The 12,347-nt window shown below is 33.2% G+C and overlaps 1 protein-coding gene across 1 annotated transcript; it reads left to right on the plus strand.

Annotated features, from left to right (window-relative positions):
• The first annotated feature begins 5,423 nt into the window (after positions 1-5,423).
• LOC101246078 (transmembrane emp24 domain-containing protein p24delta9) lies at positions 5,424-11,035 on the plus strand. Its single transcript, XM_004228324.5, has 4 exons — positions 5,424-5,842; positions 6,611-6,826; positions 10,581-10,657; positions 10,755-11,035. Exons 1-4 carry the CDS (start codon positions 5,630-5,632, stop codon positions 10,897-10,899), a joined length of 651 nt encoding a protein of 216 aa, XP_004228372.1. The 5' UTR covers positions 5,424-5,629; the 3' UTR covers positions 10,900-11,035.
• Positions 11,036-12,347: the final 1,312 nt, after the last annotated feature.

Genomic DNA, 12,347 nt, shown 5'->3' on the forward strand with positions numbered 1-12,347 from the left:
TATATATTTAATCATATAAAAGAAAATTCAAAGAGTTAAATTAAATTAATTGAAAATTAATTATTGATTAATAATTAATCATAAGTTGATAAGTAAAAGAATAGAAAAAGAGAATGTGTGTGGTAGTTTAAAGGAGAAACGCTGCAAGGCTACCCTACAGTTGGAAAAAGTTAAAACAAAACGTTGCAGATGGAATCAATCTTGTGACCTAGACTTTGCAAAGTAGACAGTCTGCCACTGCACTAAAGAATACTTTAGTTCAATGGGTGGCACAGTTATTATTTACAAAGATGTTGTATAAAAATACTTATATACATATAAAGTTTTCGTTGAAGCTCGTGGGTGGCATGACACTCCCACGAGCCTTAATAGAATCGCCTATGGTTTGAATCTTTCAAGATTGATTGAGTTTCTAAAAAAAATAATCTATTCGAGCATTGAATTCTTCTTTTTTTTCAATTCTACTGGCTGGTTATAACTTCATGAGTTCTGTTGAATTGTTATTTTTAGATAATTGTCACTATGATTCTCTATTTTAGTATTGTTAGGTAACTCCTCTTGTTGCATCTCTAAATTAGGTAATGTGTTTTCTTTATTTTGTATTCATTATCACGATCTATTCATTTTCCAACATTGCATAATTTTAAACAAATCAAATTCAATGTTTTGTGAATTATCAATCAAGGTGAGAGTCCTTCCAAAACAAGGAGACACTTATAGCAAAGTATCGTGATCATTTACAATTCGAGTTTCTCTAATTATTGCATCCACCACATGATTGACGGGAATGTCCCAAAATATTTTCTAGTGTTATCCATTATCTCAATCAACCCTTGATTTCACAAATATAAAATTGTCAATAAAGAATAAGTAGAATTAAAATAATATCACAATCGCCTTAGCCTTAGGTGGGTGTCAATCTGATTGTCTTTATTTAAGTAGAATTGAATTTATTACATGATTTTAAAGGCATATGAATTGAGTTGATCTATTTTACAATAGAATGAACCAATGAATAGTAATATAGTAATATATCAAAAGTTATTAAATAAGAATATCAATAAATATATCCTGGATAACTTAAAACCAATGAGGTCTTTTGATAAAGACTTCTGCTAATTAGATTAGTACTTGAAAAACAATACAAGACTTGAGAATATAGTATATATCAAAAGTAATTAACTAAAAATATCAATAAATATAGCCTGAATTACTTGAATCCAATGACGTCTTTTGATAAAGACTTCTTGTAAGTAGAATAGTAATTGAAAAACAATACAAGACTCGAGAAAAAAAGTAAATAAGAATGTTAATGTTTGCTAATAACACGTAAACCAATGAAACCTTAGTATTGATGATATTTTTATCCTTTTCTAGCTTTAACGTGAGTGAGATTATTAGGTAAGAAATCAAACCTTCGGAACGTGAAAATTCAACACAACAACTAAAATTCATATAAAAGGAGTTTTAAGCGTACAACGACAAGGACACGTAACCTGATCACTTAGACATACCATTTTACTAATAGGGCCCGTTTGGCCATAAATTTTGCAAGTAAAACTTGGGGAAAAACTTGGCAAATTTTGTTTGTCCATACACTTTTTTATTATTTGGCAAATTTTCCAAATTCCCAAATACTAGAAAAAACTAGTATTTGGGCCAAATTTCATTATTTGGAAAGTTTTAGAAATTCAATTTTTACCCTTAACTTTTTATTTTACAAAAATTATATATTTATTGACACCAACCAATTCGATTAGCTCCCTTCTACATGCATTCTTTTGATTTCATACATTCCTTTGTTACAGTTAGTCTTAATGAACTAGCTACTAAATAAAACATGAATTGCATTTATTTTATTTTGGTAGATAAATATTACGTTGTTGATGTTGGTCTACGGAACACAAGAGGACTTTTAGCTTCATTCATTGGAATGCGCTATCATTTTCAGGACTACCGAGGAAGTGAAAGAGAGCCTAAGAATGGAAATGTAACGACCTGTTTAGCCAGTTCGAGCAGTAGAACTATTTTTGATAAAAACTGACTGGGTCGGCGGATCACACGACGGACCGTCATGGTCACGGCGGACCGTGATGGACTCCGTCGTCCCACACTTGTATAAATTCTTCTGCTGCTCTCCTCATTACCCTCGACGACAGGTAGGACGAGCCGTCATAGGCACGACGGTCCGTCAAGGGTCTTCGTTCCAAAACACTTCAACTCTGAAATCTGGGTACTGGGATCAACTCTTTGAACTTTGTGACGGACCTGCAGAACAGGCCGTCGTAGATACGATGGACCATCACAAGCTTCAGTACTGAATTTAACTCTCTGAACTTTGTGACGGACCTGCAGCTGCGTAACCCCGACTGGGTCAGATTTCTGCTAAAAGTTTTAAAGGGGTGTTTTGGACTATTCATGATTATAATTATGGAATTAGTGGGGCAAGTTTATTAATTTATTTACTTGGGGGTTAAAGAAGATAATAAGGGAATAAATAGTGGGTTACTTTTATCATCTTTTATAATTGATTATATGATAATTAGGGTAAAAGAAAAAGAATTCGGAGAAGAAAAATAAAAAGAACAGAGAGGGAGAACGAGCGAGAAAGAGAGAACGAAGAGGAAAGCAAAGGCATTGGGAAGGTAGCTTGCTTGATCACGATTCTTCGGTGAAGGTAGGTTATGGTTTTTATTTCTATGTGATAGATAAACTCTAAATAGCGATCGATATGTATTGGGTGGTATTGTAAAGTCTTCTATATGCTTGATTGTGTGTTTGTATGTTGTTATTGTGTAATTGTGGTGGTCAGAATGATGAGACTGTTGAATCTTCAATCTTAAATCCTCTCTATTAAGATGGCGCCTTGACATAAAGAAGGCTTGATGAACTAAGACAATGAGATAAATGGATCGGGTGTCACGTTCCGACACGGTAGTATTAGGGGATCGGGTGTCACGTTCCGACACGGTAGTATTAGGGGATCGGGTGTCACGTTCCGACACGGTAGTATTAGGGGATCAGGTGTCACATTTCGACACGGTAGTATTAGGGGATCGGGTGTCACGTTCCGACACGGTAGTAATAGGGGATCGGAGTGTCACGTTCCGACACGATAATGATAAAGAGAATGAATCTTGAATTATGTTAATATACTCAAACTCAAAGAACCTAATTCCCAAAATGAGTATGGTGTGGAGGCTTGAGTCCTCATAGGTGTACTTGGTGTTGTTGTCAATGGTTCTTATACTTGTTGATTGTCACCTGTTAAGTATTATGGTTGATTTTATATTATTATTCAGTATATATTGTTTTTTATTTTGAGTTGACCGATGATACCTACTCAGTACGTGTTCCTTGTACTGACCCTAACTTGTAATTTTCTTCCTTGTTATTTGTGGAGTGCAGCAAGCGTACCATCGACTTCGACTAGTCCTCAACTCTAGCCAGTCTTCAGCACATCAGATTTCAGGGTGAGCTATTATTCCTAGCTCGTGTTGGATTTCCTTCTTCACGTCGTGATGTCTTGAAGTTCCGACATGGACCATCTTTTTACTATTTTTAGCCTCTTAAATACTCTTAGATTTAGAAATTCGAGGATAGATGTTCTTGGTGTGATGACTTTCAGATTTTGGGAATAATAAGTATTAAGCTTTAGAAGTTTATTTAATTGTTTCCGTTAATGAGTTTTTGGAGCTTGCGCATTATTTATATTATTTATAGTTGAACTATTGGAATATGTTGGAGTTTAGATTTGTTGGTTCACTAACCTAGGAGAATAAGTGTGGGTGCCACTCACGGCTCGTTTTGGGTCGTGACAGGAAAAGAGCTATTTAACTATAGAAATGCTTCTCTGCGCAATGTAATTGAAAGAACTTTTGGTGCGTGGAAAAGTAGATTCAGAATACTAAGACAAGGCATGAACAACTATGAATGTGACATGCAAGTGAAAATAGTAATTGTTTGCGCTGTATTGCATAATTTTTTACGTGAACACCAAAGTAGTGATGGAATATTCAATGAATATGAAAATGATGATATGGTTGTTGATGAAAGTGACGAACTACTGGCTCAGGGTAACAACATCGCTTCATCTTCTCGATCGTCTGATTCGAAAATGCAAGCTCATTGAGAAGAGATTGTTCATAAAATATGGGAAGATTATATTAAAGAATAGGTTGAACTCTTTCAGATGAGAAAGTATAGGTTCTTTAGTGATTGCAATATTTATTTCCTTTTGTTTTCTTCTCTTTTTTTTCCCGAATTTATATTAGTTGTATTTTCATTGTCATGATTTGTACCAAGACCTTTTCACTATACGAATATTTGCTGTAATGATTCTTGTTGATTTGTTGCGAAAGTCATAAATCTTGTTACGTGAGATTTCTATTGTGCTATGTAATACAAATTTATGGTTAGTTTGATAGTTTTAAAAACTTATGGGTATAAATCATATTTCTTAAAAAAATGAAATATGTTTCTCAAATTCTATGACCAAACACATGGTAAAATTTCACCCAAATTTTCATCCAAATAATATTTGCCAAAAATATTTGAATGTCTATGGCCAAACGCTAGCATAATAAAGTATAATGCATATAGTACTTTTTCTTCTTATTATTCTATTTCTACTATTATAAAAGAGTGAGTTAAGTTTGTGGTATCAACATGTGTGCTTGGTATTATTTTTATTTTTAGGTAATGTTTTGTCATTTCATGATTAGTTATTACCATTTTTGTGCTTGTTATTATTTTTTATTTTTAGATAATATTTTGTCATTTCATGATTAGTATTTAGTATATATTTTTTTTATTCCACATGCATTATATTAGGAGATCCACCAAATCGTTTATGCACAATACATGGATCTAATTCATAAGTAAAAATAATACTTTTACTAATTTATTTTTAAGATTTTGTAATACTTTCATTTTTTTTACTTTTACTTATTCTATTTGAGTTTGATACATTTATTAAAAAAATAATGATTAACATAATTATTTAATTACCACACTATTTGTAATAATTGGTGTTTATTATTAAGTCTTGAAAAATAATTTGAGGAATAAGTAATTAATATTAAGTATGAAACATGAAAAAATTGTCTTTTCTTGATATTAACTGTTGAAATTCGAACCCTTCATGAAAGATCGAGAACTCATCAAATCGTTAGCCTGAACTCGGAATTATTGAACTACAATAAATCCTATTTGAATCAATTGAATTATAATTTTACAAATATTATTTAAATTAGTTAAATTATAATTCAACAAATTTTATTTAAATTAATCCAATTATAATTACTTTTATTAATTACTAAATCATCATCCTCTAGTATATGTATATTGAATAAAAATAAAATAAAAGTAGTTGTAGTCACATCATGTTATTACCACTTCTTAATTAAATAAGATTCAACTCTATTAAAAAGTGGAAAAATTGAAAATTGGGAAGTTTAGATCATAGAAATACAAAATCCCACTATTTTGACTTTCTTCTATATATCTTCCTCCTGTCTTCATCCCTAAAACAAAGCCCTCTTTCAACTTCAGCTCTCCTTCAATCTAGCAAATTTTTTTTCCCTAAATTTTGTCCTTTGTTCTTGTTTTGGTTCAATTCAACTGGAAAATGATGATTTGGAGAAGTAAAACCCTATTTCTTCTTGTAATTTTGGGATTTTTTTTGACCCAAATTGAATCTCTAAGATTTGAACTTGAATCTGGTCATACAAAATGCATAGCTGAAGAAATCAAGGGTCATTCCATGACTGTTGGCAAATATCACATCGTTAATACAAATGAAGGTTATCCTTTGCCTGATACACACAAAGTCACCGTCAGGGTAAAGCCACTTTTTTTTTGTTTTGCCCAGATTTATATGAGCTAGGTTACAAATGGGTTTATGTTTATTTTGCAAATTAGCAACTGGGTTTACTTAATTGAAGCTTTATACGTCAGTGGAAAAAACTAGTTCTTTTTATGGTGATCGTACGTCAGAACCCGGATTTGATGCTGATGGGTTCTGAATTTTTGTGTTTTTATTTTATTAGCTTTTAAGTTACATAAATATAGGGTTTGAAAAATGATAATAGTATTATTAGATTAAAGATTATAAAACAATATAAGAGATTTTAAGTTTTTTTTTTTTTTGTGTAGTTCTTGATATAAGAATCTCATTTTTAGACTAGTACAAGTTTTATACCTTTGGGTGATAGATGCATTGATGGGGATATGGTAGGTTTTGTTAAGCTTCATTTGGGTATTATGGTTGGACAAATATTCTGGAGTCAACTGCCAAAATCTTTAACCTGGTTGATTAAGTTCTGTTTGGTTTTTTGTTTTATGTATTTGTAATGTATCAACAGAGGAATGTTGATACTTTAGTTATTTGATCACTCTGTTAACTATGCTTCAATCCCAAGTTAGTTTGGATCTGCCATATGAATCCTGTATTAGTTCGGTTGAATTCAGATCGATCTTATGCCAATAATGTATTATTAGTCCTGGCGCAGTTGGTCTGATGGTTTCATATGCTCCAAGTTTGAAAATTTGTCTTGTTCTCCGATATATCTTTGATTATCTGGATTTCTTCTGGTGTTTTGTGCTTTAGGTAACGTCTGCACAAGGGAATAGCCATACCCATCACTACGCGGAGAATGTTCATGAGGGGCATTTTTCTTTTGAGACTGCCGAAGGTGCAGACTATCACACTTGCTTTACTGCTGCTGTTCACAAGCCTCCGGTTAAGTTGACTATTGATTTTGACTGGAAAAGTGGCGTTGCAGCTAAAGATTGGACAAATGTTGCCAAGAAAGCTTCTGTTGAGGTAAGCACTTACTTTTCTTTTAATATGCGTACCTGTGTAGCTCAATTCATATTTTTCAGGATCTGTCTATCTATTTTGTCTAGATAAATGATGGCAATTGACATCTGTTGACCCCTGTGGCATGTATTCATGTAAAATTTAGTTTTCTTGAATGTGTGTGCCTCCTTCTGGTTTTGAGAAAATTAATGACTATTTTATAGCATTTAGTGTTGCATGCATGATATATTTCATAATGTTGAATAAACTGTTAAGTGAAAATTTCTAAATCTTCCTGAACTTTTAACGTTGTCTTGTTTGATAGAAGCATCTTGTTTAGTTTGAGAAACGGTTAGGATTGCGTCTTTTAACGCACTTGATCCTTTGATACTTTCAACCTTTTGAGAGCCCATATTTTCAAAGAAGAAAAGAACAAAATGATTGGGTTAGAAGGTCTGGGTCCTTTCTTCTTTGATCAGTAAGGTATCAGATTTGGGGGCTGTTTTGTGCTGTTAAAAATTTGTGATTCTTTTCACGGAGAAGGGCCAAACGTTCATTTTCTTAACTGATTGCAGAATCCTAGTTAAAAGACAATTATATTGGAGGAATAGAAAGGAATCAGGGTGGGGGTTCATAATCGGATATTCAGATTTAATTATATGGGTGAGTCGGAGCAATTCATATGGGTTGGTTAATTTCAATGACATTGGATTAATACCTGGACGAATCATACTCTGCCACATCCCTGAGAATACTACTGCTAGTGACGTTGTGAGGCAGATGGGCGATATCTATGTGGTGTATTGTTGCTAATTTTCTTCTCTGCCAACAGAAAATAGGCTTAAAATATACTTTACAGAACTGTACAACATAGATATCAAGAATGTGATTGACCAAAGGTTTATTACTTCTCCATCCCAGTTTATGTGATGGTTTTGATTGGGCACGGATTTTAAGAATGAAAGGCTTGAATTTTGTGGTCTAAAACAAACTACAGATATTGTGTGGCTATAAATCATCTCATTGAGGTTAAAATGGAGGTTTTAAGTTGAATTGTTACTAAAAATATTGAAATGTGTCATTCTTTTGGGGAGTAATTAAAACTTTTTCACTAAAAAGAGGAAATGAGTTAAAAATATAGAGATCATCACCTAGAGATAGTTGGTGACCTAACAATTGTTATTTTAATAGCTGTATTCTTCCGTCAAAGAGATATACTTAGATTAGACCATGTCACGACCATTTACTTATCAGAAAACAAAACTGGGGTTGCCTGTTCTAATTTCTTAGTAAACTCAATTGAAGTTTCAAAGACATCAGTGTCCATGGGCTGTTGCTTAATTTAGTTCATCTCAGTATGTGAATTGTGTACTTCAAAACGCGAAGTACTTTCTTGTTCTTGGAAAATTTCCAATAATTCTGATAATGATAGCAAGTTCTATAAATAGAATTGACTGCACAAGTTGTGGTCAAGCCCAAAGTTACAAGATGGTTCCTGATACCTCTCTAAATGTAATCTAAAGTATCAAAAATATTTTGTCTCTGCTATATGTTCTAGTTTACACCAAAAATAAAGCAGGACTAGACAATTCATTTTAAACTTCTCGATGGAGCTTCCTTTATCTTCAAAGCATCTCTGATTTCTTTCTTTCCATATTGTCCACCAGATGCAAGCTGGGATAATCCTCCATTTCTCTTTGTCTTCCCTATTCTATCTGACTATAGATACAGTCTCTGGCATAGCCCATCAGATGCCCCTGAGGTTGAGCAAAATTTTCCACAGTTTGTCAGCCCATTTGTAGTGTAAAAAGAGATGGTGGATTGTCTTTGCTTGCTGCCACAAAGATAGCATCTTGAGCATAGTTGATAAACCCTTCTAGATAGATTCTCCTATGTTAGGATTGACTTTTTAACCAGTAACTAAACGAAGCAAAGCAGCATACTTTGTAAGGCATTCACTTTCCATATCAGCTTCCACAGCCAACAACCAACCTAATTCTTATTTTGATTGTCAGGGAACAACATCTCTATCTACCTCCCAAGGCAGGAATAAGGTTTGCATACACACTACTCTCCCCAAACCCCACCTGTGGGATACACTTGGTATGTTGTTGTTGTATCCTATAAGCTGACTCACTGAGAATTTCCCTTTGTTGCCTCTTGTCTAAACTCTAAAGCATGTTGTCTTCTTTTGAGGAAGTCCCATTACGCTGTACCACTGAACTAAAGAAAGCAGTGATGTTTTCCAGTTCCCAATCATTCAATAATCTCCTAAAAGTGAGGTTCCACCCTTGTTCTGTCCATGGCTCTCCCACAGTAGCCCTTCTGTTGTTGACACAGGTTGTAAATATTAGGAAAAAATTGTTTTAGGGGCTTATGGATTGTTCCTGCATCACTGTGAAAGGACACCTTCAGCCATTCTTACTTAAAATCTTTCCCCAATTTGTGTAGCCCAAAACCTTTTTCAAATAGAATAAGATAACCTTTAGCATTCTGACTTGTTCCTTTTCAGTTTCACAAAAAATCAATGTATCATCAGTATATTGGAGGTGGGGAATTTGCATACTGTCAGCAGAGCAGACTTAAAATTCACTTTGAAACCCCTTATCCATTCCTTGCTTGAAGCATACTTGAGATTAAAATTCTTAGCATTTCACTCATTCTTTATAGTTAGCATTCTTTGAGTTTTTAAGACCAAATATTAGAAGAAACTCAGAATTAGTATTTTCTTAAAATAAAAGAAATTGTACTCCATTTGTAATGCAGTGTATAAGATAGAGTGGATTGTCTAAAAGAGTTTGGTGTCTTTAAGGGGTATATTTGGTCCTTTAGTGCGTAGGGTAAAGTATTTTAGGAAAACAACTACAGCTTGCAACTTGTGCATCAACCTTTCATCAAGCAACTCTAAACTCTTATGCATCATTGAAGAAGTACTCCAAGCATACTCCATTGTTTAAGACTAGGCTTTCTTAAAATAACTCATTAACAGCAAATAGAAACAAAAGAAAAGGAACATCATTGTTCTCAAATTGAATTATTAACTTGGTACATTGTTCTTTTCTTTTGTTTTTTTTGGTTCATATGGCAAATTACATCCCTCCAAACATCCCGTCCAAGATCCAACACCTTCTTCAACTCTTTTCTCTTGCTGACTCGAACTTCCACAATCTTGGTTAGATATGCAGGGCCCTCTTTGCTAAGCTATTCCTTGCGTACCACTAGGTACCTAACTGTTTTATCATGCACAACGGGGCTATATCATTTTGCTTAGAGTTCTATGGCTCAGTGTGCAGTTAACTCCTGAATAGTGAGCTTTCTACCGGCTGGTGGAGTAATTGAAAAAAATCTTAAGCTCCTCAAACACAAGGTTCTGAAATCTATTGATTTTTTAGTTAGCAATACCAGTGCATAAAGTTATCTCTGTGTTTCAGGTGAAGTGTCATCATTCACTAAAAGCATTCTTTTGTTACTTTCTTCAACCTTTTTACGATTCAAGTATGTTGATAACTTCATTCCATCCATCTTTTCCCGAACAACTACAAATGAAAACTCAATTGAAGTCGTGCACGTGTCATCTCTTAAAGCTTGTTTTGTCGGTTTTCTTGCTTTTAGTTACGTTAATCCTCTATTATCAAAACATTGCTGGCAGAATTGTAATTTGTCATATTCCAAAATTTGAGTCGAGGCACATCAATCTTGTTACATGTAGTTTTTGATCATTGCATTACCTGAAGTTGATTTAGACTACGTAATGACTTTTCATCTCTGCTCTTACTAGGCAATGGAATTAGAACTAAAGCATATGCTTGAGATTGTTCAAGGCGTCCACGATGAGATGTTTTATCTCCGAGAAAGGTGTGTTAAAATCTCACCTATTTGTTATTCATCCAAAACTCATGAATCATCTACACTGTTATTATTTAATGAGTTTCAATACGTTGACGTGTCACAGGGAAGAAGAAATGCAAGAACTGAACAGAGATACCAGCTATAAATTGGCTTGGATGACTGGTCTATCAATTCTTATATGCTTGTCTGTGGCAGGTTTGCAAATGTGGCACTTGAAGACTTTCTTTGAAAAGAAGAAGCTTATATAAATTATTCTGATTTCAAAATTCACAGTTTCTCTGCTGTACAATTTTTTTTGGCATACACAACTTAGTCGAAAATTGACTCAAATGTGTAATATTTTTAGACTATTTATTTGTCAATGAAAACCCTATAGTTTTATTACTAGTCGCCCTCTCCCCCAACCACAAGAAATGAAGTGCACTATTTTTTTGGTCTTGTCAACACCATCCCTGTAGTACTATTATTGGATGTTTGGTACTACTCCCTCCGTCCACTATTAGTTGTCATGCTTTTCATTTTTAGAGTCAAATTATAAACTTTTAATTATATTATAATATGTTTTTTTCATCTCATTGATATGTAGAAAGTTGCAACGTATAGTATTTTCATATAGTTTTTAAATATAAAAAATTTTTGATTAAAAAATTGAATCAATGTAATTTAATTTGACTTTGAAAATAAGTCGTATTGAATTTTGAAAAATGAATATGGCAAATAGAAGTGGACGTTAGGAGTATTTTGTTAGAAAAATCGCTTTCTGTTTCAAAATAAGTGGTGTTATCAGTTTGGGTGGTACCCTTAAGAAAACTACGCACTCTTAGATAGTCCTAAAGGGTACCCCTAATTCATACTATTTGACCCCTATTCATTTGATACAGTCCATAAGAAAGTTTTAATTAGAGCTAATTTAGAGGTGTGTGTAATCAGCACAAAACAACTTGTAGCCTGCTTCATTCTTTAGTATCTGCCCAATCATGTGGGTTTGTTTGTGTTCCTAGAGGCATAAAAAACTGGATATGCTATACCAAAATGTATGGAAAGTTAGAAGCTATTTTCTGATGGATTAATTGTGTGGAGAGACTGAGACTTGGTGGAATTGAATTAAGAAATTTGAGTTCCATCATATTTTTCCAATCTCATCATACATTCAAAAGCATATCTTTGTATATGATTTCAGCCAAATTAATCGAAAAATTCTATAAAGGAGTTTTGTTGAAGAAGATGAAGAACAAGAATATCCAAATGGTAAAACATTCCATTCATAAAATCCTTGTGGTACAGCAAATGCTGTTAGTTGTTTAGATTCTTCTTCTAGTTTTAGGTGATAATATCCTGATTTACAGTCAAATTTACTAAAATAGTTATATCCTTGTATTTGTGTTATTTTTAGTATTTTATTTGATATTGGGTAATTGTATGTTTTAGTTTTGGCATTTAGATTACGAATTTCTGGAAAAAAAAATTCCTCTTCTTCTTTTGGAAATGTTTAAGAAAAGAGTTAGTTGACAGTTTTGATTGTCTTACTGTAACTTTCTCTTTTGATTTCGGTTGTGGGTAAACATTAAATTAAATTTGAGTAGATCATTAAAATTATGATACATGCCCCTACGTTTATTCTAGGGGCATGTGCATTCCAAAATATTGAAGGTTAAGGATATACTCCACCTAAAAGAATAATGAAGGATATTGATGT

The sequence above is a fragment of the Solanum lycopersicum genome, chromosome 1, assembly GCF_036512215.1.
Source record: "Solanum lycopersicum chromosome 1, SLM_r2.1".
Taxonomy (NCBI): domain Eukaryota; kingdom Viridiplantae; phylum Streptophyta; class Magnoliopsida; order Solanales; family Solanaceae; genus Solanum; species Solanum lycopersicum.